We start from the raw sequence: 27,512 nt of genomic DNA, 5'->3' as shown, positions 1-27,512 counted from the left end.
CGTTTCTGAGATGGATGTCCTTAGTTTCCATTATCGCCGAAAATCAGAAACTACCAAGTCTAGGGACGACCATCTCTAAGGATGACCAAATTTCAGGATTTGGGCGTCCCTGACCGTATTATCAAAACAAAAGATGGATGTCCATCTTGTTTTGAAAATACTACTACTACTACTACTACTACTACTGAACATTTCTAGAGCGCTACTAGGGTTACGCAGCGCTGTACAAAATAAACAAAGAAGGACGGTCCCTGCTCAAAGGAGCTTACAATCTAAAGAACGAAATGTCAAGTTGGGCAGTCTAGATTTCCTGGGTAGAGGTGTAGAGGTTAGGTGCTGAAGGCGACGTAGAAGAGGTGGGCTTTAAGCAGAGATTTGAAGATTGGCAGGGAGGGGGCCTGGCGTATGGGCTCGGGGAGTTTGTTCCACGCGTGGGGCGAGGCGAGGCAGAAAGGGCGGAGCCTGTTGGCGGTGGTGGAGAAGGGTACTGAAAGGAGGGATTTGTCTTGAGAGTGGAGGCTACGGGTAGGAACGTAAGGGGAGATGAGGGTTGAGAGGTAAGGAGGGGCTGCAGATCGAGTACATTTGTAGGTTAGTAGCAGAAGCTTGAATTGAATGCGGTATCTGATCGGAAGCCAATGAAGTGACTTGAGGAGAGGGGTGATATGAGTGTATCGGTTCAGGCGGAAGATAAGACGTGCAGCAGAGTTCTGAATAGACTGAAGGGGGGATAGGTGGCTAAGTGGGAGACCAGTGAGGAGTAGGTTGCAGTAGTCAAGGCGAGAGGTAATGAGAGAGTGGATGAGAGTTCGGGTGGTGTGCTCAGAGAGGAAAGGGCGGATTTTGCTAATGTTATAGAGGAAGAAGCGACAGGTCTTGGCTATCTGCTGGATATGCGCAGAGAAGGAGAGGGAGGAGTCAAAGATGACACCGAGGTTGCGGGCAGATGAGACGGGGACGATGAGGGTGTTATCAACCGAAATAGAGAGTGGAGGTAGAGGGGAAGTGGGTTTGGGTGGGAAGACAAGAAGTTTGGTCTTGGCCATGTTCAGTTTCAGGTGGCGGTTGGACATCCAGGCAGCAATATCGGATAAGCAGGCCGATACTTTGGCCTGGGTTTCTGCAGTGATGTCAGGTGTGGAGAAATAAAGCTGGGTGTCGTCAGCATAGAGATGATACTGGAAGCCATGAGACGAGATCAGGGAGCCCAGGGAAGAGGTGTAGATAGAGAAAAGAAGGGGTCCAAGGACAGAACCCTGAGGGACTCCAACAGAGAGCGGGATAGGGGTGGAGGAAGAACCATGAGAGTGTACTCTGAAGGTACGATGGGAGAGATAAGAGGAGAACCAGGAGAGGACAGAGCCCTGGAACCCAAAAGAGGACAGTGTGTCAAGAAGTAAGTTGTGATTGACAGTGTCAAAAGCGGCGGATAGGTCGAGGAGAATGAGGATGGAGTAATGACCTTTGGATTTGGCGAGGAACAGGTCATTACAGACTTTGGATAATGCCGTTTCTGTCGAGTGAAGTGGGCGAAAGCCAGATTGAAGCGGATCGAGGATGGTATGAGAGGCGAGAAAATCAATGCAACGGGCGCGTTCAAGTATTTTGGAGAGGAAGGGTAGGAGGGAGATGAGGTGGTAGTTGGAGGGACAAGTAGGGTCAAGTGAAGGTTTTTTGAGGAGCGGTGTGACAACAGCATGCTTGAAGGTGTCAGGGACAGTTGCGGTGGGGAGAGACAGGTTGAGGATATGACAGATGGGAGGGGTGATAGTGGGAGAGATGGTGGTAAGTAAGTTGGTGGGGATGGGGTCTGAGGAGCCCCTGGATGGGGACGTTTTGCGAGGATGTCGAAATCAAAATGAGGGCGTCCCTTTCGATTATGCCCCTCCACGTATCCTACCTCCTCTTTGAGTTGTTGGAGGCCATGCCAAATGAAGTGACTGCTGTATATACTGTCATACCACAAGCAGTTGAATAGAGCACTGGTATTGGAGAAGATCCTTGTGGAACTGTGTTTTCATGGTTGTGTCCTTTTTAGATTTTAAGCTCTGTCGAGCAGGGACTGTCTCTTCATGTTCAAGTGTACAGCGCTGCGTACGTCTAGTAGCGCTATAGAAATGATAAGTATTAGTAGTAGTACCATAACAGCTTCATGCAAAATTGCAGTGGACATACAGAGCGAGAATACAACTTACCATTTGAATTTTAAGTAGATAAAGCCAACTGCTCAAATAGCTGGCCTAAATCGAGCAGCTTATGACCGGCTAGGTTGAAGAGACTTTTCAGCTATAAACTGGTGCTGTAAATATGCTTAATGCTGTTGGCTAGTAATAGGTGCTCCTATATTCCTAGAGGATGAGATGACTGTGCACTTAATATTCCATACCAAATGTATTTCTTCACTCATCAAAGTCTGGATGATAGACTTGGATATGGAGCCCACAAAGAGCTTATATGCTAGAGAATGCAATTAAAAGACCATTTTATTCTCCTCTGGGATGATTTAGCAACAGCTGCCTTTGCTTTAGTCTCAGTATGGGCTCCCAATAGAAGGCAGAATATGTTAAATGCAGTTAGCCAAAGGTAATTCAAAATCTAGGTTTCCAGTCTCTGTTATAATGCCTAATTCTTCCCTCATGTTGATAAATTCTTATTTAGTCACTAAGGGGGGAATTGAAATTGACTACTCTTATATTTACACAAAGCAGAAGCCAGGTCCTGGATGTTAGGATTAAGGGAAAAAAAAACATTTTGGTATTGGTCAAGACACTTATGAAATCCACAACACCTATGTGGCACTCAGGTGAGCCAGCAGCAATGAGCTTTAGGGAGGAATTTATTAGGCAGGGTTATGGCCTTAATGCGTGTTTAGGTAATTAGTGTGCACTAATGCCTTTAACACGCTAATGCCTTAACATGCTGCCTGATGAATTCCCCACTAAAGCTTATTTTCTGGCTTACCTGAGTTCCACACAGGTATTGTAGATTTCATAAGCATCTTGACCAATACAAAAATTGTTTTGTTCCTTAATCCTAACACCCAGCTCCTGGCTTCTGCTTTGTTTAGACATAAGAGTTGCCAATTTCATAGTAACAGATTAAAAGGCGTCAAATAATGGCCAGTGTGGCCTATCCAGGTTGCCCAATAAGGTGGTTGGGGTTGTAAATGCTGCTGCACGCAAGTTAACTCCCCCATGTCTTATTAGACATCAAGAGGACAGCTTTTGGTTAAGGTAGTAGGTGGGATAAAAAGAGGGGCAGTGAAGAGAGGGATGATAGAGTACTTGTGTGTTGTTTTTACATTAATTTATGCTATGATTTTATACATTGTGTATGTGATGTTGGAAACTGCATTGAACAGGCTGGTCTCTGTATCAATGGCATAGCGACGGGGAGGGGGAAGACTGGACTTAAGGGCCTGCCCCTCTCCAATTTAGGTTTGAGCCCCTCCAAATTTGCAGCACCATCTGCTGCTTTGGCTGGCAGGGGTCCCTAAGCCCCACCAGCGAAAGTGCTCCTCCACCCATGGTCTACACTTTTCCTGGGATGCCGCCACCACATCAGGCTTACCCCCCCCATTCTCCCTGATCATGCTAAGTTCTTGCAAAACTGAGCATGTGTGGTTGTGGGCCTCTCTCATGCATGCTCAGTATTATGGAAATTGAGCATTCGCTGGGAAGAGGCCTGATGTGGCCCAAGCAGCCGCCTGGGGAAGGTGGAGAAGTGTTTCCTTTGGTGGGGTTTGGGGACTCTAGCCAGCTCAGGTATGTACTAGGGTCGCCGGGGGGGGGGGGGGGGGGGGAGGGGGGGGAGGGGAAGAGCCAGGGTTGGAGCAAAATATTGTTTACCCCTACTTTATGCTCAGCCCCCCACCCCCCAAGACCCAAGGTCAGGCTATACGACTGCTCTGTATATACGGTCTTTACAATAGTCATTTCACTACTGTTTTGTGCTGAAGTACTCTGTGCTTTGTTGCCATCTTCTTGCACTTGTGCCTTCCTAGAGCTTCACAAGTACATGTTGAAAATCAGTTTCACTTCCTTATGGAACACAAACCAGAAATTTTATGAGGATGGCAGATTAGAATAACATCACACTGTGATCTCCTAATGTTTGGTAGAAATCTAATGTCTCTGGAAACAGAACAGCAGGATTGAGTGAAGAAAGTCAGATGGAGACTGTTGTTTTTGCATTGTCCTAGAGAATAAATAGTCATTTCTAATTGTATCCAAGATCCTTACTAAGGGCCTCTTTTATTAAACTGTGCGGCAAATGAGAGGAAACTCATTCAGTTCATATGGGCTTCCTATCATTTGCCACGCCGGGGATCTCTAGTGTGGTTTAGTAAAAAAGGCCCTAAGTAAAGACATGTTTTATTTGATGTGTCATGTGTTATTTAACCTTACTGTAAAAAGAGGTTCTGCTGTGTTTAGAGGCATTAATTATTTGCAGTGACTTCATGTTATGTTACCTGGTTTTCTCTGAAGACCAGTGTTTGAAAGGGCAAAAGCTCGTCACTGTCCAGGCGTGGTAGTGCCTACACTGCGGTATTTCTTCTTCATTTACTTTTATTTGCTAAACTTTTCAGACACATTTTTTTCTTCTCTGGCCCCACACAACTTTTTTTTTTATATATATACATAAGAATAGCTATACTGGGTCAGACCAATGGTTCATCTACACCAGTATCCTGCTTCCAACAGTGGCCAATCCAAGTCACAAGTACCTGGCAGAAACCCAAATAGTAGTAACATTCTATGCTACCAATCCCGAGGCATGCGGTGGCTTCCCCCATGTCTATCTCAATAACAGACTATGGACTTTTCCTCCAGTAACTTGTCCAACCCTTTTTTTTTTTGTTTCAACATTTTTTCTTTATTCATAACTGTACATTAAAAACACTTAATTACAGTATGACTGTCCAAGAAATAGAAGTGCAATTATGTACAATGTAAAGGCTTCATAATAAAGTCTGTCCACAGATGTTTACCATTGTCTTACCCCCCCCCCCCTCCCTTCCCCCCTGTATCTGGAAGCCTACCGGGTTATTCGCACCTCTCCTAACCAGGAATGCATCAGATACCATCAACAGAATAATGTTTGTAACATAAACTAGAAACAGTAAACTCTCATTCTACATCCCGTCCTAAAGTCCCCACCCTTCCCCCCTCCCATCCCCTTGCCCCCCCCCCCCCAAACAGCCAATATTTATTCAACTGGGGAACTAACATCGCAATATTCTTCTTTGGGGATGACCGAGATTCTCAGGCCTTCCAGGACACCAAAAGATGCACTTGGTTCCTCCAGTGCCAATATGCTGGGGGATCTTGCACTGTCCAATAGTGCAAAATGCATTTCTGGGCAAGTAGACTTACGGAGGAGCATCATGTTATATTTATTCTGACTCCCATAGGCTCCCGGCACATCTAAAAGCAGCTGTTCTACTGTTCCCAAAACCTTGATTCCCAGCTTTTGTTCTATAAAACGTTTTACTCGGCGCCAAAATGCTTGCACCGCGGGGCATTTCCACAAAGCATGATATAACATCCCCGTATCTCTCCCACACTTCAGGCAGGTAGGTTCCGTCAACCCCCCCATATGGAAGAGCTGGCTAGAAGAGATATATGCTCTATGAATAATACAATAAGCAAATTCTCTTAATCGTGCATCAGTAGTGAGGGTAGGTATACATGCCACAGATGTTGAAATGTCCCAGTGTGTCAGAGGAGCCTCCACCTCTCGCTCCCATTTAATTTTCAACCCACTATAATCTTTGGGTGATTTCCTCTTAACAAGGGCTTTATGTAGTAGTGAGACTGATATTTCTCCCTCTCTCAGAGATTAAAAAAACTCTCTGAGCCTCAACCCCATTTGACTACCGAGTGATGTTTGGGGCAGCCTGGCCACATAGTGGGTAACTTGCCAAAAAGCAAATCTATTCCCCCAGGATTCCCCCACCTTATTAAAAAAAATCTTCAATAGAGACTAACCTCCCCTCTGTAGTTAACAAATTCTCTAATTTAATTATATCTTGATTTGCCCATTGGTTAAAAACTCGGTTGCTAATGCCTGGTTGAAATGATGGGTTGCCCCCAGTGTGAGTTGGACAGTAACATCAGGGTCTCCCCCCCCCCCCCCCCCCAAGGTTCTGCACTATCAATCTCCACATTGCCTTTAATGGGTTGAGTAACACACTCTCTCGTAACCACAGAGGTATTTGTATCCGCTTGTGATGTAATAGCAAGAGTAGGTGCTAGGGGGCATAGAAAGCTCTCTCAAGCCCCAGCGGGGTGTATGTCTGTGTCTGAAGGCACCAGTCCCCCAAATGCCGTAATTGACAGGCTTGATTATTATAGTTTTATATCCGGTAAGCCTACTCCTCCTTGCCTCCAACCCCCCCCCCCCCCCCCCCCCCCACCAGATAGGTAAGTGGTACTCTGGCTTTCCGAGAGGCCCAACAAAATCGGGTATCTAAAGGACTTCTCTGCCCATCTCAATGGGAAGGCCGCCCCCCATTCCGTCACCAATCGGGCCGAAGATGCTAGAGCCTCTGATTTACCTAAATTTAGACGCGGGCCAGCATAGTCCCCATATTCTTTAAAGATTTCCAGTAGGGCGGTTAACGAATCCCGCGGTTCTGTCAGGTGTACCAAGATGTCATCTGCAAATGCCGCAACTTAAAAGCTTTGCGTGCCCACCAGGACCCCGCGCACCGCTTGACTATCCATTATGTCTCTCAGCAATGGATCTAGTGTTAGGACAAATAAAAGGGGGGAGAGAGGGCATCCCTGCCTAGTGCCTCTTAGAATGTCAGAATCGCATAATTCCACCCCATTAACAGAGACTCGTGCCCTCGGATTTGAGTATAAGGTTTTTACCGCCGCTAGAAATCTCCCTGTAAATCCATACTTGGCCAGTGTGGCAAATAAAAAATTCCAATAAACCCGGTCAAATGCTTTTCTTACATCGAAGCTAACTAGGAGCGATTGCCAGTGCTTCCTATGTGCATATTCTAAAGAGACCAAAATTCTTCGAAGGTTTTTTGCCACTATGTGACCTCGCACAAACTTGGGATTCGTGCACAAGCCTTGGGGGAGCATGTGTGCTAGTCGTTTTCCTAGTATTTTAGCAAGAAGCTTGACCTCATAATTCAACGGTGGTATGATTCCACTAATGTAGGGTCTTTCCCTGGTTTTGGTAGTACTATAATTCTCGCTGTATTCAACTGCTTAGGTATGGTTCCGGCGTCCACCAAAGCATTGAACATATCTGTTAAGGGGATCACAATCTCCTCACCCAGTAATTTATAGAATTCTGCCTGAAACCCATCCATACCAGGGGCCTTCCCCAGTTGACTTTGCTGAATCCCTAAGTGAACCTCCTCTGCTAATATTGGCTTATTAAGCATCTCAGTATCTTCTGGGGTCACAGATGGCAAGGGCAAATGAGCCCAATAAAGATAACTGGGGAGCCCTGCATCCTCCGGGGTATCATATAACTGTCGATTATTTATTTATTATTACATTTGTACCCCGCACTTTCCCACAGAAGCAGGTACAATGCGGCTTACATAGTTAACAGAATTACAATTATTAGATTCATTAAGAAGAATGAACTATAATGTAACATAATAATAGAATGCTTTAAGTATATGTTAATCGACATGGGAAGGAGTAATGAAGATAGATAAGGAAATGGGGATGGTTATGATGAAGAAAGGAATGGGGAAGGGAAGACTAGGATAGTATGGAGTATCTAGGGGGACATGGTTAATATATAGACAATGTTATAATAAGAGAAATGTGTAGATTTATGTCCTGATCTGCCTGAACTGTTATACCATGATTCGACTTTAGCGACAACACTCTGGAGGGTCCCTTTTAGTTGCTATAAGGCGCGAGAGGAGGCGCCCCCCCCCCCCCTTATTCTCGTGCTTATATAGCATATCCTATCTAATAAAACGCACCTCCAACGTTCTGAAGCTGACTGCGTGGCTGGCTGAGGCATTCGTGCGCTGCTCTGCTGTAAGGCTACTGAACGTCACGTAGTTCCAGGAACGTCAGCCACAGCACTGACCAACCGCACGAGGCCCCGCCCTCGCCGGAATGCCATGCCCCCCCCCCAGGTCACTGCCACCAGGCATGCAGGCTCAGCCCTTCTCTCTCTGTTAGCTCTGGTCCCGCCCTCATTTCCTCTTTCCGCAATGAGGGTGGGACCAGAGCTAACAGAGAGAGAAGGACCGAGGCTGCACGTCTTTAAATGCTGCTTTCCTGTGAAGATGGTTTTTAAAACTTGGAGCGAGTGCGGCTGGAACTGGGAGGGAGGGAGGAAGGGAGGGACAACGACCCTAGAACTGGGAGGGAGGGGAACTCTGAAACTAGGAGGGGGGGAGGGGCAGGGCGATCCTGGAACTCGGAAGGAGGGAGGGACGCGACCCTGGAACTCGGAGGGAGGGACGACCCTGGAACTTGGAGGGAGGGGGCGACCCTGGAACTCGGAGGGAGGAGGGCGACCCTGGAACTCGGAGGGAGGATGGGGGGATGACCCTGGAACTCAGAGGGAGGAAGGTAGGGTCGACCCTGCAACCCAGAGGGAGGGACGGGGGGCGACCCTGCAACTCGGAGGGAGAGAGGGGGGGGCGACCCTAGAACTCGGAGGGAAGGGGGACGACGACCCTGGAACTCGGAGGGAGGGAGGGGGGCACAACCCTGGAACTCGGAGGGAGGGGGGCCCATGGCACACACTCTCATTCTCACACACACACTCTCTCACAGATACACTCGCACCCAGTCTCACTCTCTCTCTTGTCACACACACACACACACACTCGCACATTCACTCTCTCTCACACAGTCAGTCTCACACGCACTCTCTCAAACATACACAATGCGAGGAAAACCTTGCTAGCGCCCGCTTCATTTGTGTCAGAAATGGACCTGTTTTACTAATATTTATAATAAATCTGGGATTTGATGGCCCTTTGATGTATGAGCTCATTCAATGCCACCTGTAGTTCCAAAACCGTCTGTTTCTGTTCTAAGGAATGTGACTGTCTGAACTGTCAGCGGGCCCCTCCTAGTTGGCTGCTCAAGCGGAAGATCTCCCTATCTCGAGCCTTCCTTTGATGGCTTGTATAACTAATGATCTCTCCCCGTAACACTGCCTTCGCTGCCTCCCAATACAACACCGGATCTGCTTCATGCTCTACATTATGGATTTTGTAGTCCCTCCAACTCTTGAGAAGTCTATCTCGAAAGACCTGATCTCTGTATAATTCCACTGAAAAAGCCCAACGCCATCCCTGTAGAGGAGGCTGTGACCACCTGACGTCCATCCAAACCCAAGCGTGGTCTGAGATAGCATAAGGCCCGATATCTACCTTGAGCACTGAGTTAAACTGCCTGGAGACCAGCATATAATCTATGTGGGCCTGGGTAGAGTGAGCTCGAGACAAGTATGTGAAATCCCTCTCCTGAGAATGTAATACTCGCCAGACATCCACTAAATCTAACTGGTGGCATAAACTAGGTAAACCTCTGCTGTCATGAAGAGCTCCAGTCCTTCCGGGGTGGGATTTGTCCAATTCAGGATTCATTACTGAATTAAAATCCCCTTCCACTAAGACTGCACTTTGGGGGCATACCAACAGTTTAGAAGTGACCATCTTTCAGGCATTTCGAGATGTGTGACCTACCTTCCCCTCAGCTTAGGTGCTGGATATTCTGGGTGATGGCTTCTAGCTGGAGTTCTTCCCTCCATTAGCTCCTTACAAGTCTCCTTGTCGGGGGGGGGGGGGGGGGGCTCTGTTGGCTCAGCGCAGTGGAGGTGCTGCTAGCTCTTCGGGCCATTGTTCCCGTCCCTCCAGCCGAGCACAGTCTGGGTCGGTACTCCATCCTTTTTGGTCTACAGAAGGAGCGCATTTTTTGTCAATTTGATGAAACTGCCTATTGTTTTCTATGTCCTGGTCTTTTTTTTTTTATTTGTAACATCATGCTTTTGCTATACCATATGTTTTTGGTCAGTTTCCCTTTTTCTTGGTTACCTCCACTATTTGCTTTTCTCATGTGATATCCATGGAGGTTGGTTCTTCTGTTTCATTTTGCTCTCCTGAAAGGCCAGAAAGCTATGAAGTGGTTTTTAAAAATCTGGGATGCATACATAACCACTTTGCCTATGCAGGCTCAATCTGCTATACTGATTGATTTGGATGTATAATTTAGCACTTGCTTTTAGGGTTGGGACTCTACATTCCTTGCTGCTTGGTAGTGATACATATCCTTTGTTTCGATGACATGTATTTGTTGAGTTGAGGGGGGGGGGCATCAAAATAATGTCATCCATAGCTATACGAACTTTGTATTTGTGATATTTTGTATCTTATTGTGCTGTTTTGTTATGCTATGTTCTTTGTGCAGTTGATGACCAAATAAAAGCCCTTTTTTGCATGTAAAACAGACTTTACATGTAGAGAAAGCTTTATAAAATTACTCCCTGTCTGTGCACTCACACACACATGCCCAACTAATTCCACTCACTTAATCACCCCCACACAGCCATTTAAATACAAAGCACACCCTCATGCACAGACCCTAACTACATCTTTAGAAACCTCCAGCTAATCAAATATAACACGCCCGCTATTCATGTTGACACACACTCCTCCACCAAAATCCACTTACTTAGTTCGAAACACTTGCACACATAGACCCCATCTACGAAACTTGTCGATATCCCTCTCCCAATCCTCTTTCCTTTAGCCCCACCTCCATCTTGCAGGCTTATGTGTCTCAGGTATGGAGGCACATCAGATAATTACTTTAATAAACTTGAATTTTTTATGTTACTGTAACTTTAAGAAACACAATGAATGTATTTCTTATTTGAGTAATAATTTGCTTTGGCCGCCACCTGGGGTTGTATGCTAATATTGGGTCGTATTAGAGAATAGAATGTGAAGCTTTGCTTTAGCATCTTTTTGCCAAATGCAGCAGAGTTAACTTTCTCAAAGGACAAGCAGGACTTAAATCCTCACTCATGGGTGATGTCACTGCCAGAGCCTGGCTCAGGAAACTGTACTCTAGTTTAGAATTTCTAGAAGCTTTTGAGCTGGCTCACTGTTCATGTGTACCTGTTTCTGCTTGCACAGGTTTACCTCGGTCCCTTCTTTATGTGGCACTGAACAGATGGTTTTTGCCTTGTGCTTGTCTCAGCATTAGAATTAGAATTTATTTTAAACTAAGTTCTTTTCACTGTGTGTAAGTGCTGTTTTTGTGATGTGATATTTTTTTCCATTTGCTTCCCTAGGTAGGTTTTACCGGCAGACTTTTACATTTTATTTCTATTTAGTCATTAGCTCAGTGTAGGCCATTCTCAGGCCTTGGGATCTCATCTGAATATATTTTGATCATCGAGCAGTTTTATTTCATTATGGCTGTTTTATCAGATGATGTGCCTAGGAAGACTCCCAACATCTTCAACAAGTGTTTCTGGTGCAGAAGGACCATATCTGCAATGGTGGCTGCAATGCCTAGGACCAGACCATAACTACTCTCACTGTGTTTCCCAGATATCAAAAAGAGGAATTAATGTGAGAGAAAAGCAGAAGTTTTTTTGGTGCTGATAAGACTGGCCCAGTGACAGTGGCATCATAACTGTCAGTCTCCATGAGTCCCAGAGCTGCATCAGACACTGGATAAACATTTACATCAAGAATGTCTTATCAGTCTTGACGGTGAGCATTGATAGAGGCCACTGAGATTGGTCATCATCTGATTTGTGTTATTTTTATTTCTGTATAAATCTGTTTTGTACGCTACTTTGGACCATATGAGGGATTTAACGGGTTGTAAGAGTCAAGATTAGATTAGAAAGATTCATCATTTTATCAATGTTGAGGGAGTGTGATGGTGGTTGCTAAACAGGAGGCTGTGTCACCTCGACATCACCCCTCATCTGTGTATGACATTGAGAGCATCAAGGCACCGAGGTTGCTGGTATCCTTCAAGTGTCCTTGATGTGAGGACCACTCATTTTCCATGGCATCAGAGAAGGTTCAACAGGGTCCATGGACCTGAAGCTGCAGTTCCTGTATACCACAAGAGGTTTGCTGTCTGATGCGATGGTGGGGCCCCTCGATCCCTTTCTCACCCCACTCAAAAATTGCTTGAATACCTTTTACACCTTTCAGAGTCAAGCCTTAAGACCAACTTTGTTAGTTTTCATCTTAGCACAACTGGGCTTATCAGGTGGAAGGTAAATGCATCTCTGCACAGCCTATAGTTGTTTGGTTTATATGGAGCTTGCTTCTATTGAAGCCTTCCATCAACTCTCCACAGTGTCATGAGACCTCAGTGTTGGTTTTTACTCAGTTGATGAAAGCTCCATTTGAGGCACTGTATACCTTAAGTCTTAAGTAACTGATCTGGAAGGTCTTGTTTGAGGTGACAGTTACTTCAGCTCATAGAGTACATGAACTCCAAGCTCTAGTGACTAATCCACATTACACTAAGTTTTTTTAATAACATTGTGGTTCTGAGTACCCATCAAGATAGTATTGGATTTCCATCTTAACCAGCATCTTTCCCAAAACCTCATGCCCAAAAAGGTGAAATAGCACTGCACACTTTGAACTGCAAGAGAACTTTGGCTTACTGTCTGGAACAGATTAAAGCCCAAAGAAGCTCCACCTAGCTTTTTGTTCCTTTTGACCTTAGTGGGATGGGGACTGCTATTGGCAAAGGCACAGTTTACAATTGGCTAGCAGATCTTATTTCCTTCACTTATGCACAGGCATGACTCTAGAGGGTCATGTCATGACTCATAATGTCAGAGCTATGGCAGTATTGGTAGCTCACTTGAGGTCAGCCTCCATAGAATAGATTTGCAGGACAGCAAAATGGACTTTGCTCGTTACATTCACTTCATATTGTTGTCTAGAGCATGATTTCTGAGGTGACAGTAAGTTTGGCTAGACAGTCCTCCAGAATGTATTTAGTGTTTAGAATCCAACTCCATCCCTCTAGGACTATTACTTTCAGTTCCAGGTTGCCCCACTCTGCCTTCAACAGAAAAAAAGGGAACAATATAACCAGTAACAGACAGTCACCCAAATGTTTCCACCAAAATTTATATATATATATAATTTTTTTTAATTTTTTTTGGTGGAAGCAATTGGGTGACTGCCTGTTGCATCACTGGTTATATTGTTTCCTTTTGGTTATATTGTTCCCTTTTTTTCTGTTGAAGGCAGCCTGTAACTATGGAATCTCATGAGTGAGGATTTACTATCCTGTTTGTCCTCAGACAAAACGATGTTGTTACCTGTAACAGATTTTCTTCTAGGACTGTAGCACACAAATCCCCACAGTCCCTCCTGCTTTCCCAAAGAGTTGTCTGCCATATGCTTATAATAGGCTGAGATGGTTTTGTGGGCAGCAGCAGCAGGCAAAAACAGGCACACGAGTGGTGAGCCAGCTCAAACCTAGGTAATCTAAACTGGAGTATGGTTTCCCATGTGGGATCTTGTACTTTTTTGGGATCTTGCCAGGTACTTGCGACCTGTATTGGCCACTGTTGAAACAGGATGCTGGGCTTGATGGACCTTCGGTCTGTCTCAGTATGGCAATACTTATGTACTTATGTTGGGCTCTACGGATGACATCATGCATGAGTGAAGATTTATGTCCTGTTGTCCTTTGAGAATACCTGTTACAGGTAAGTAACTTCCCTTTACAGGATCACCATATTGTAGCTTTACTTCTTTGGAATAATCCCTGGGTTTAGTATCTTAATGCGGCTTTGATGATACACCTTTGGATTTGTGCCAAAATAACTATCATGGTAACCAAATCTACTAGGGCGCGTTTATTGGTTGCTGCTCTGTGCCATACTCTCTCTTTACTGCCTTTCTCATAAGGTTTGAGAATGGGACTGACCAGGTTGCACTCCCGGAAGCATTAGTAAGACCTATCCTTGCAATCAGTTTCACTTTCTTGCCAGAATATTGATGTGCATCAGCCCTGTGTGGGCTGAATGATCAGATAGTATTTAGGAATTTTGGCACTCCTTTCCTTTATGAAGTTGTTCTGACTTTTTAATTTGTCTTTGTTCTTACTCTTGGGCCCTGTTGTAGCATTTTCAGTGTCTGAGTGGTAATAAAGCATCTCTTTTTACATGAGTTCCCTACTACTACTACTACTTATCATTTCTAGAGCGCTACTAGACGTACGCAGCGCTGTACACTTGAACATGAAAAGACAGTCCTTGCTCGACAGAGCTTACAATCTAATTAGGACAGACAAACAGGACAAATAAGAGATAAGGGAATATTAAAGTGAGGATGATAAAATAAAGGCACTGAACAAGTGAGTAAGGGTTAGGAGTTAAAAGCAGCATCAAAAAGGTGGGCTTTTAGCTTAGATTTGAAGACGGCCAGAGATGAAGCTTGACGTACCGGCTCAGGAAGTCTATTCCAGGCATATGGTACAGGAAGATAAAAGGAACAGAGTCTGGAGTTAGCAGTGGAGGAGAAGGGTGCAGATAAGAGAGATTTACCCAGTGAACGGAGTTCCTGGGGAGGAATGTATGGAGAGATGAGTGGAGAGGTACTGAGGAGCTGCAGAGTGAATGCACTTATAGGCCAATAAGAGGAGTTTGAACTGTATGCGGAAACGGATAGGAAGCCAGTGAAGTGACTTGAGGAGAGGGCTAATATGAGCATAACGACACTGGTGGAATATTAGTCATGCAGCAGAATTTTGAACAGATTGAAGAGGAGAGAGATGGCTAAGTGGGAGACCTGTGAGAAGCAAGTTGCAATAGTCTAAGCGAGAGGTGATAAGAGTGTGGATGAGGGTTCTGGTAGTGTGCTCAGAAAGGAAAGAGCGAATTTTGATGGTATAGAGAAAGAAATGACAGGTTTTAGCAGTCTGCTGAATATGTGCAGAGAAGGAGAGGGAGGAGTCGAAGATGACCCCAAGGTTACGAGCTGATGAGACAGGAAGAATGAGAGTGTTATCCACAGACATAGAGAATGGGGGAGGAGGAGAGGTTGGTTTAGGGGGAAAGATAAGAAGCTCAGTCTTGGTCATGTTCAGTTTCAGATAGCGCTGAGACATTCAGGCAGCAATGTCAGACAGGCAGGCTGATACTTTGGCCTGGATTTCGGCTGAGATTTCTGGTGTGGAGAGGTAGATCTGGGAGTCATCAGTATAAAGATGATACTGAAAACCATGGGATGAGATTAGAGTACCAAGGGAAGAAGTATGGATGGAGAAAAGAAGAGGTCCCAGGACAGATCCCTGAGGTACACCAACTGACAGTGGGATAGAAGTAGAGGAGGATCCACTAGAGTATACACTAAAGGTACGCTGGGAGAGATAAGAAGAAAACCAGGAAAGAATAGAGCCCTGAAATCCAAGTGAGGACAGCGTATCAAGGAAGGCTGAAGTCCTGTGTTCCCAGCTATTGCAAAAGTTGTCTGTGCTTTAGTTTAGTTTATCCAAATTTCAGTATCTTAAATTCAGCCCATACTCCAGAATGCTTCGAAGTGTTTACCTGTCATTTAATTCTTGGAATGGTTCACTCTTATTTTCACTTAGAAGGCACCGAGAATTTTATGTGAGTCTCCGGGTTGTCTGCAGTAATAGTTTCTGAGCACTAAGAATAGTGGAAGTTCTAATCCTGACTCATACTTTGACTTTTAAGCATCTGGATGTGAGCCCTTGGGAGATTACGGCTATTTTTCCTCTGAATATCCTAAATGCGTGAACTAAATCATTTTTGTACTTTCTGTTGTGACCTTTAGATTGCCAGAATTCAGCTGGAACTAGATCAGGATTTGTAAGCTTCAATCTGTTTCTGATTAAAAATGAACACAAACTATTTAACCACATCTTTTTTTTCCAGTTTAACACTTTTTTGAGTATTCAAAGCAGTACAAAAACCAAAGTGTGATATCACAAAGATCACATCAACAATACAAACGCATAATAGAACCCACCTCCCCCACCCCCTCTCCCACAAACCCCCATCCCCCTACTGTGGGGCAGTGGCCATCAAAGAACAAAGACCCTCAAAACAGATAAAAGTGATGCAGATAATAACAGTAATCTCATGTAATTGTCAAGGAAAGTTTCCATGCAGTAGGAAGATCCCAAATTTTATGAAAGCTCGCTAACCAATAAGTCCGTATTGCAGACAGTTTGATCATCTGATAAATGTAGTTCAATTTGCGAAGCAGCACTGGCAGCATCGGATATTTCCATGCTGCAGTGATAGCAAGTTTGTCTGTCACAAATAAACTGGTTGCCAGTTTGAGACTCTTTTTTTAATCCCCCCTACCCCACACGCCTTGAAGTGCAACAAGCAATGTTCTGCTTTGTGCAGATAGGTGATCTGAAGCATTTGTTGAAGAGTCTGCAGAATTTCCATCCAAAACTGGTGGACTGTAGGATAGATGTGGTACATATCCCCCGATGCTCTGCAGTTCCTCCAACACTGGCTGGAACCATATCCAAATACGCACACAAGGCACTGGTGCATGTAGTACCAATAGTAAAATATCCATTCACTATAAAATTAGCAGCTATGGAGACCTTAAGGAGATACTTGAAGCCCTTTTCCCAATATGCATATTCGAAAGTGGATCCCAAAGCTCTTTCCAATTTATTAATATAATACAGGACTGGCATATCTAAAGACAATAAAGCAAGATACAACTGAGAAATACAACCCCGTCCACTATCCTCCTGCAAGGCTCGCTCTAGGCATGTCTGTTAAGCTAACTCTCCCAGGGCTCATCTACGGAGATAGTCCCTAAGCTGTCGATAATGAAATCCATGGTGGCCAGGTATCCCATATTCCTCCTGTAGGTCAGAAAAGGATGCAAACTCACCTTCTTCCCACACCTGACTCAAAGTAAAAAGCCCCTGCCATTTCCAATGGCGATAAAGAGAGTCCAGCTGCCCTAGCCTGAAACCTTGAGGGAAATCAAGTCACCATATGCAAAAAGTACCACCTCCCTGGGAAGAACTGGTACCTCACTTTATTCCGCACCAACAATGGATTATGAAGCAGTGGAGGGGCTCTACGCATCATTGCTAACAGTTGTGACTTAGGCAACCATGCAGTAGCCCAAAGGGGCATGGGATCCATACATGTCTGTTCCAGAACCACCCATGGCTTCCGAGAATTTGACCACTGTGAAGATGCAAAGGTTGGCAGCCTAATAGTAAAGTAAAAAATTTGGAATTCCCATGCCTTCGTTCAATATGGTATGATACACTCTGGGAGGATGTTTTTTCCAAATATATGAGAATGTCTTGTGATGTAAATTGACAAAGAAATTCTTAGGTAATGGAAGCGGTAATGCCATGAACAGGTATAAGAGCTTGGGCAAAACCATCATTTTCAGAGCAGAGATCCTGCCCATCCAAGAGAGTCCAAGTCTCTCTGATCTATCTAAATCCTCAAATAACTCTTTCAGCTTAGAGGGATAATTAGCTGAATATAAATCTTTAAACCTTTTGGTAATATTGATGCCCAGATAACGAATACAATGAGGAGCCCAATGAAATGGGAAACATGCCTGTAATGCCAAATCCTGGCTAGAGTCTACTGTTATATTTAAAATCTCCAATTTACTCATATTCACTTTAAAGCCCGAGACATAACTATAGCCATAAGAGTAGCCATACTGGGTCAGACCAATGGTCTATCAAGCCCATAGCCCAGTATCTTGCTTCCAACAGTGGTCAATCCAGGTCACAGGTATCTGGCAGAAACCCAATTAATACTGTAGCAACATTCCATGCTACCAATCCCAGGGCAAGCAGTGGCTTCCCCCATGTCCATCTCTATAATAGACTATGGTGGTGCTTTAGTTTCAAAGCACACTATCTGGCAGATTAGGTCTTGCTTCATCTGTCTTCAGCTTGCTAGCCTAAATGAGGAGCTAAGCAAACTTAGGCAAGAATTGGATGCAATTAAAGCATCCTCCACCACTACATAGGATCTTACCAATTTACCACCCCTGCCTCAAAGAATAGAAGGCTCAGGCAGATTAAGACATGTGACACAGAAGCACCCACACTCACAACTGCTGCCCTTACATAATTTTATTACTGCACTAGAGCACTGTGAGGCACAAGAAAATAGAACTGAGATGGAACAAGAACCAATAAAGGTAGCTCAAGAGAAAAGACACTCCCAAAGCATAAATAAAACTCAAACTTACTGTTAGGGGATTCATTTATTAGAGGCATTAACTTTGGAACACAGTTCAAGGGGCCCAGCAAAGTAAAATGCATTCCTGGATCCTCAGCTAGCAGGAGTACCAGGCAAATACTGACAATAATCAGAGAAGAGTCTAAGGGTTCTAACACTGATGTTATCCTCCTGGGCACGAGTGATGTAGCCAATAATACCCTGCTTATAGCACAGAGAGCTTTCCAGGAGTTGGGGGGGGGAGGAGTTAAAACCTTTGGTACAGACTGTAGCTTTTTCTGAAGTTCTACATACTTATGGAAAGGAAGAGGAAAGACTACAAAATACTGGGAACTTTAATAAGTGGCTCAAAGCCTGGTGTTACCAAGAACGTTTTAAGTACATTGAAGGATGGGGCAATACATGGAAAAACAAAAGACTATATTGCAATGATGGGCTACCTCTCACTGTGGCATGAAAAAGCATCTTTGGTGAGAGATTCAGACAATATGTGTTGAGGCATTTAAACTAGAATCTGGGGGTGGCAGTTGGAAGCAGATCAATTCAGGTAGTCACCCTCGGCAAAAGACAAGCTCCGACAATCTTAGCAATTCACTTCTTAGCAATACCACAGTAGGTGAGACTAAACAAAAAACTTCACAGAATATGAGACTTCCACTGAAATCTAGCTGGAAAGCGATGACCACAAATGCTCGAAATCTAAGCAACAAAGTTCATCATCTGCAAGCCCTGATGCTAGAGGCAGATTTAGATGTAGTTGCTATCACGGAGACATGGTTTAATGACTCCCATGAATGGGACGCAAACATACCGGGCTATAATCTATTTAGGAAGGATAGAGATGGTAGAAAAGTTGGAAGAGCAGCTCTGTATGTCAGAAACAATATTAAAGTGTCTGAAATGCAGGGGGTCTGGGGAAAGGAAGAAGCAATATGGATTGCCTTGAAAAGAGAAGACAGAACCTCTATCCACAAAGGTGGAGCAGCTTGATAAAGATCTGGTTGCAGATGTCCAAAAGTTTGGGAAAGAAAGGGGATGTGCTGTTACTCAGTGATTTCAACTTGCAGGATGTGGACAGGAAAGTTCCATCTGGTGAATTGGAAAGAAGTAGGGAGATAGTGGATACTGTTCAAAGTGCTCTGGTCAGACAAATGGTGATGGATCGCATGAGGAAAGGAATGACTCTAGATATGGTGCTTACAAATGGGGAAAGTGTGTCTAATGTCAGAGTAGGTGCTCACCTGGGCACTAGTGATCATAAAGCAGTTTGGTATGCTATAACAGCTAGAGCGAAGGGCAGCCACCCAAAACTCAAAGTCCTGGATTTCAAACATACTGGCTTTAACAAAATGGGGGCATACCTGAAGAAAGAGTTGATGGGATAGGAAGATATAGAAGTGAAAAGACAGTGGTCCAGGCTGAAAGGCGCTATTAAAATAGTTACTAACATTTGTGTAAATTTGGAAAAAAAAACCTTAAATGGCTGAAGGGGGGGTGGATGTTTGAGTGATGCTTGGACAGCTACTCTGGCAGTAAAGAAATAAGGCTGGTCCCAGGCAGACTTTTGGGGTCATTTTCGAAAGAGAAGGGCGCCCATCTTTTGACACAAATCGGGAGATGGGCGTCCTTCTCCCAAGGTCGCCCAAATCGGCATAATCGAAAGCAGTTGAGGGCGCCCCAAATCGGCTTTCGATTAAGCCTCTATGCCAGCCACAAATGTCATACCCAGCTCCCTGACAGCAGTATGCAGGTCCCTGGAGCAGTTTTAGTGGGTGCAGTGCACTTCAGGCAGGCGGACCCAGGCCCATCCCCCTCGTACCCGTTACGCTTGTGGTGGTAAATATGAACCCTTCAAAACCCACCATACCCACATGTAGGTGCCCCCTTCACCCCTTAGGGCTATGATAGTGTTGTACAGTTGTGGGTAGTGGGTTTTGGAGGGCTCAGAACACAAGGTAAGTGCGCTATGCACCTGGGAGCAATTTATGAAGTCCACTGCAGTGTCCCCTAGGGTGCCCGGTTGGTGTCCTGGCATGTGAGGGGGACCAGTGCAGTACGAATGCTGGCTCCACCCACGACCAAAGGGCTTGCATTTGGTCGTTTCTGAGATTGGCATCCTCGGTTTCCTTTATCGCCGAAAACCGAGGAAGACCATCTCTAAGGATGACCATCTCTAAGGTCGACCTAAATGTTGAGATTTGGGCGTCCCCGACCATATTATCGAAACGAATGATGGCCGCCCTTCTTGTTTCAATAAAGTCATTGGTCCAGTTGTGCTTTGGCCTTAATTCATTTAATTTCTCTAATCTCATATCCACAGCAATTTCGCTATAGTTTCCCCTGGTTTTGGCAGACTCTAATTGCAACAGTAGTAAATTTGATTAATTAGAATACACTGAAGAGTTTGTTGGGTAATTTGACTTTAGCCTTCTAGGGTATTAATGTCATCTGAAATGTGTTTGTACCTCAAAACAGAGAGCAAGTTAAAAACAGTATCATTCACTTCAAATCATATTTAGGCAACAGGAGGAGGATATGAAAGTGATGATGCTTATCAGAATGCAGAACTCTTCTTCTTGGATATCCATAATATTCATGTCATGAGGGAATCTTTGAAAAAGTTAAAGGATATCGTATATCCTCATGTGGAAGAATCTCACTGGTTGTCTAGTCTGGAGTCAACTCATTGGTTAGAACATATCAAGGTGAGTTCATGTTTATAAAAATGGTATTTCACCCCCTGTTTCTATTGATTATAATGGGATACTGACGTGCCATAACTTTCATAAGAATAACCATATGGATACAAGAAACAATATCAGATTTAACTATACCGTAAAGGATAAACCAGTTTATATGGAAATATATCGCTTAAAAACCTCTCTCTCCAGAAATACCTTTTTCTCTGGTATGATATGAAAATAGTACTACTGTACAATTGAAACAAGACAGAGGAACATTCTGTCTAGAGTTTGTTTGAGTCTTAATGCATTTCCTATGCCAGCATTCTCAGATTTCTCCATCCCCTATCCCAGAAGCACTCCTGAGTTTCAAAATGCAAACAGTCTAATGTTCTCCCAAGTGTGGTTGAGCTAGGTCCAACTTTCAAATGTTATCGGTAGGGGACATAAATAAAAGTTAATGCAATCTGAAAAGCCTCTCTTCATATCTAACAGAGGCTAGCATTCCATTAATACATAGCAATTTTCATTCAGTGGCATTTTTAATTTTAGGGATAGGTATTTGTTTGAAACAAATGCCATTCGCTGTCAAGAGTGTACACTAGGACATATAGGGACGGATTCAATAAATAGTGCTCAAAAATTGGCACTGGAAAAAAATCATCACTCAGTGCAATTCTATAAAGGTCACTTCAAGCTGAGCACCCTTTATAGAATAGCACTGATTCCCACTGAAACCAGGTGTAATTCCTCACACCCAATTTGGACGCACATCCATGATATTACATAACACTGCACGCAAATATTCTGAATGCCTCTGACCTGCCCTTGCCCCTCCCATGACCCCCTTTTGGGTTGCATACTGTGAGATTTGGGTACTGAGTATTATAGAATAACGCACAGCCGGATGTATGTGTAAATTATAATAGATGCCAATTAACGTCAATAATTGATAGCACCCAATTATTGCCATTAACTGGCTCATTAACCAATTAAGTTGCTTGCACATCTCAAGATCGCGCCAAAAGTTTGGCAAGCAAATTTGGGCGTCCTTATTGGAATCTGGGGAATAGTGTGCACTCTTTAAAGAAATAGAGAAATGGCGCATCCTGTCTGCCCATCCTCTTCCTTTCCTTAAGAGATCCCATGTGCCCATCCCATGCTTTTTTAAATTCAGACACAGTCCTTGTCTCCATGAACTCCACCGGGAGGCCATTCCACACGTCCACTACCCTTTCCATGAAAGAGTATTTTCTTAGATTACTCCTGAGCCTATTTCCTCTTAACTTCATCCTATGCCCTCTCATACCAGAGTTTTCCTTCATTTCAAAAAGGCTCACCTCTTGTACATTAAAGCCACGGAGGTATTTAAAGGTCTTTATCATATCCCCTCTCCTTTCTTCCAGAGTATACATGTTGAGGACTGTAAGCCTGTCTCTATATGCTTTATGACAGAGACCACTGACCAATTTTGTAGCTGCTCTCTGGACTGACTCCATCCTGTTTATATCTTTCTGAAGGTGCGGTCTCCAGAATTGCACATAGAATTCTAAATAGGGCCTCACTAGAGACCCATACAAGGGCAGTATCACCTCTTTTGTCCTGCTGGTCATCTCTCTCCCTATGCACCCGAGCATCCTTCTGGCTTTGACCGCCATCTTTTCTACCTGTTTCGCCACCTTAAAATCATCAGATACTGTCACCCCCAAGTGCCGCTCTTCTTTCTTACACAGAAGTACTTCACCCCTATAGTGTACTGTTTCCCCCCCCCCCTCCAAGTCCCGTCATACACAGAAGTACTTCACCCCCTATACTGTACCGTTCCCTTGGAATTTTGTAACCCAAGTGCATAACCCTGCATTTTTTAGCATTAAATCTTAGTTGCCAGTTATTGGACCATTCTTCAAGCTTCGCTAGATCCTTCCTCATGCTATCCACACGCTCCGTGGTGTCATCCTATTAGAGTGTGTGCTATTTGCACATATGCCCCCGGATTCTATATAGTGCACTTAGATTTAGGCACCAAAATTGGCGCAGATTCTATAAAACCACACTTAACTTAATTGACTTAACAAGCTAATGAGCGCTGATAACAGCACTTAATAAGCAATAATGAGCACTAATTGGCACTGATTAGAATTTAGGCGCACAACTCACTAAGCGTATTCTGTAATGATGTGCGCCAAACTGCTAATGCATGGAGTCAAAAAGGGGCGTGGTTATGGGTGAGTGTTTCATGGGTGTTCCAAAATTTAGGTGCCTAGTTATAGAATATGGCCCAGTGTGCCTAAATCTATGCACTGAGATTTACACTAGGTTTTCATTGGCGTAAATAGATGCATGCAGATATCGGCGCACAAATAATCAACTAAGCATATTCTGTGATCGGTGCCTAAATCTAAATATAGAACAAGCTTAGTCGGCACTGATTTCAGCGCCAATTTTTTTAGGCACCATATATAGAGTCTCCTCCATAATACATGCTACTAGTTCATGCATTTGTGCATTAGGAAAAAGTGTACACTGTGTGGAAATAGTGCGTACTGTTGACGACATTCATTTGAAAATGTAAAAAAGAATACAAAGTTTTTGGATGCCCATCCCTAATATTTAAAAAAAACATTTATTTATGCAAATTATTCCAAACAAATCAAGCAAAATACTTATACAGAAAAATGAAGGAAATTATGAAATATTAAAGATAATGAAAACTCCAAATAGGAAATATAACAACCAAATTCCATTCGGCACTAGTACTCAATTAGGAGAGATCCAAGAATTGAGATAAGGAAAATAAAAAGAACCTCAAATCAGGGAGAGTCAAGCAATTTACATGTTAAAAAAGAGAGAAGACTTAACATATAACTTCTTCAGTGATCTTGAGGCATTCTTTTAGCCCCTTTGCCTGCTAGGAAGGAAGATAGGTGGGTAGGATCTCAAAAAACATATATAGAGGTTTGATAAACAATAATACATTTACAAGGAAATCTGAGATGGAAAGTAGCTCTCAATTGAAGAACTCTGGAGCACATCAAAAGAAACTGCCTCTGGCGTTTCAGGGACTCTTTAGGTAAATCAGGGAAAAAAAAATGTACTTCAACGCCTTTAATTAGGTCCATTTTATTCTTAAAGTAGTGTCTGAGAAATCCCTTTTGCTACCACCCAAAGTAAGTAACAAAGTTGCAGCTTGAGGAGATTCCAAAGAGTCTAACATTATCTCCCCAGTTGGCATAGATCCCCGTCGTATTTTATCTGGTAGAAAATATACCCTCTTAATAGGTATCTGGTCCAAAGATAACTGAAGGACTTCCATACGGTACTGTTTCACTAATTCCTTCGGGGAGTCCTTAGTGTCATAGGAAAAATTTCCCATCCTCAAGTTCATGCTTCTTAATACAGCAGTTACATCTATATAAATAAAATCCCCCTCAGACATTCTGAATCCCCCTCAGACGTTCTGAAGCTCACCTCACTCCAACTGTGGCTCCTGACCTAGGCTATTCGGACTCCCGCACTCAGCCACACCCATCTGCGCCCTAGGCCATGCCCCATCTGGACATAAAAAGCACTCTCAACGTTCCATTGACCACTGACGTCAATGAAGCCAGTTCGTTTGTTCGAAGCTCTGAAGCAGCAGAAACACAGTCTGTGGGCCCCGCCCTCGCATCAAACGTAATGACGTTGAGGGCGGAGCACATTCAAGGAGCCAATCAGTAGCCGAAAGCAGGAGAGAGGGCGGAACGACGAAGAGGAGGCGGGAGAGAGGGCGGAATGTGGAAGAGGAGGCGGCCCGGCAGCGCTTCGACCTCACAAAAAGCTACCAGCCATGGAGGCGGAATAAGGGAAGGAAGAAATAACTGCACTCAGCGCCAAGGAGTAGCGGGCACGGCAAAAAAACCCCAACAAACCGGAGAGGGACGTGTAGCTCCGCCCTCACGTCACCACGCGATTACGTCGACGGCAGAACAAACAGCGTCGCACATACACAACTTGGACGGAGATCCCGAGCCCCCCTCGGTAAGCGATGATGTCGACGGCGGGGCGGTAAAGAGAGCATCACACAAACACAACTTGCACCGAGATCCCGGAGCCACCCTCGGTAACCGACATCAACACACACAACCTAATCTCATAGCAACAGGGTCAACTCTGCCTGGGAGGGTATGCTGGCATGGAGGAGGAGGAAATCAGGGAAGGAAGTCAGAATGCTGGCATGGAGGAGGAGGACATTAGGGAAGGAAGACAGAACTGCTTAACAGAAGGAAAAGCAGGTGGGGAGGGAGGGGCACACACTCACTCAGTAGAGATGGGGAGGGGGAAGGCAAGAGAGGGGAAAAGAGGGAGGAAACGGAGGGGGCCCAACAAAAGGGAAAAGTACAAATGGGGGGGTAACCAGACGCTCTGTCAAACACACTGTAGCTCTCGGAAAACTCTGTCTCTGTCACTCACTGTGTCCAACATACGCACTCGCACACAGTCATTCTGAAACACACACACTCAAACACAGATACACAAGCACTCAATCTCTCTCTCTCACACACAGTCACTCTCACACACACACTCACTCTAACATACACACTACGAGGAAAACCTGGCTAGCGCTTGTTTCATTTGTTTCCGAAACGGGCCTTTTTTACTAGTCTTTCATAATAGCTACTTGAGCTGACTGAATTTGAGCCACTGTTTGTTCCATTGTTTCAACGTCAGATTTAACCTATTGGCAGTCTTTTTCAACCTGAGGCACTCTGTTTTCAAGATCATTGGCTTGAGCAGATATGTTATTAACCACAGGGTGAATCAACCTTTCTGAGTCTGAGAGTTTAGTTCTTAGAGGCTCAGGAAGTCTCACTGCAACTTCCCAAAATGTTCCTACCTCCATGTCAGGAAATAACAGGGAATCTTCCCCCTCCAGGTTTCACATTCACCTCTGCCGCCAAATTTTATGTAGCCTGTGTTTGCGGCAGGCTCAAGATCTTCCTGGCTGTCGTTGGTCTCAACACCTTCCTGATGTTCCTCCTTCGTCGGACTCCACTGCACCAACACTGGTGGGGGAGTGGGGGACAGTTCCTTTGTATCTCTAATATTTAACATATTGGCTGTTATTTTTGAGCTATATAGTTAACTGCAAATGGACTGTATTTATGGTACCATCTGCCAACTTTTAGATAAAATGTTAAGAAGGAGGAGCAGAGATAACCAGAAATGCTGCTTACTCAATTTACTTAATTCAGATATAAATGTTAATTCTTTTATTAATTTTCTAAGAACTAGATTTTCCTGTTTTAAAGTAGCAGTTCAACATGCCTACTTAAAAAGTCTTCTACACTAAGGAACCCTAGGGGAAAGAAAATTAGTGATAATTATTTTTAAGGTTTTTTTTTTCTTGGTTGAGGTCTGCCTGGCTGGACACGAACAGAACAGTCCATTGTCCGATATCCAGGATATCTCACTAAGGGCTGCTTTTACAAAGCTGCACTAGTGATTTTGGTGTGACAAATGCAACGAAGCCCTTTCAATTCCTGTGGGCTTGGGCGCATTTGCCGTGCGGTAATCGCTAACGTGGCTTTGTAAAAGGAGCCCTAAGTTAGAAATTGCCAAAATTATGAAATATTATATTGCAGGTCATTTAGTTAAGAAATTACAATAGAAAATGTGGTTGCCTTTTTTTTTTTAATTCTTGGTAATCTTTTACAATTGTTTGTCAACTTTTTGCAGCTTGTTTTGACAGGAGCTATCCAAGTCGCGGACAAGGTTTCATCAGGAAAAAGCTCTGTAGTTGTACACTGTAGCGATGGCTGGGATAGAACAGCACAGCTGACCTCACTGGCTATGCTAATGCTAGACAGCTATTACAGGACAATTATAGGTTTTGAAGTATTAGTGCAAAAGGAATGGATAAGCTTCGGACATAAGTTTGCATCGGTAAGCATAAAAAATACTGCATAAATATTGTCTGAGGTTATTAAATTGGGGGGTGCACACCCATGTACTGAAATTTACTGTCTAGCTTGTTGATGTAGTATATAGACTTATGTTCTTCAGTTTTGCACATATGAGAGCTGCTTGGCCTGAAGCCCTAGTAAGCCACCAGTTAAAAAAGGAACTGCACTACTTTAGGAAACTGTGGCTTTTCTGCCACTACTACTACTACTATTTAACATTTCTAAAGCGCTACCAGGGTTGGGTCTCCTATCTACTCTAATAACTGATAAAAGAACACTGAAGGGGGAAAATCATAGTATTCTATGACACTTCCCTTGGCGAATAGATAAGAAATTAATGCTTTCCTTTTATGCACTGTCTCCTGCTTTGTGTCGCAAATGTACAACACTTGTTCATCTTATTAATTTTGAAGAAATTCTCTGGACTATATCATTCTCTGGACTATATTGACTTGGTGAAGCTAAAGTTAAATGGCTCTTTTGAAGCCAAGCAGTGTTCTTTTATGAAACTGAAAATTATATATAAAGTCTACTAAGCTGATTCATGCACACAGGTTTTCCATTTAGTAGATTAGATAAGCTGTTGTCAGTAAGCATCCAGTAGTCTGTCTTCTCTATTCTTCAACTGAATATCTTGGCTTCCTCTTTACTGTAATGACAAATT

General features: G+C 43.9%; 1 protein-coding gene and 1 long non-coding RNA gene across 2 annotated transcripts in view; one reads left to right on the top strand and one right to left on the bottom strand.

The window, feature by feature from the left end:
- The window catches only part of MTM1 (myotubularin 1), a 199,101-nt gene that overhangs the window by 152,386 nt on the left and 19,203 nt on the right, over positions 1 to 27,512 (top strand). Inside the window, exons 10-11 of the mRNA XM_030208931.1 lie at positions 20,745 to 20,930; positions 26,622 to 26,828. Coding sequence (XP_030064791.1) covers positions 20,745 to 20,930; positions 26,622 to 26,828 — 393 coding nt within the window. The remainder of the gene's footprint in view (positions 1 to 20,744; positions 20,931 to 26,621; positions 26,829 to 27,512) is intronic.
- On the bottom strand, positions 4,860 to 26,435 carry LOC115473816. The gene is made up of 3 exons (XR_003942757.1): positions 26,357 to 26,435; positions 24,548 to 24,552; positions 4,860 to 4,873 (listed from the first exon to the last, which is right to left on the bottom strand). It is a non-coding gene; the product is annotated as an uncharacterized LOC115473816 (long non-coding RNA).

Source organism: Microcaecilia unicolor, chromosome 7 (assembly GCF_901765095.1).
Source record: "Microcaecilia unicolor chromosome 7, aMicUni1.1, whole genome shotgun sequence".
NCBI classification, from domain to species: domain Eukaryota; kingdom Metazoa; phylum Chordata; class Amphibia; order Gymnophiona; family Siphonopidae; genus Microcaecilia; species Microcaecilia unicolor.
The sequence above is the reverse complement of the archived record's forward strand: the minus strand, read 5'-3'. Positions and strand labels throughout refer to the sequence as shown.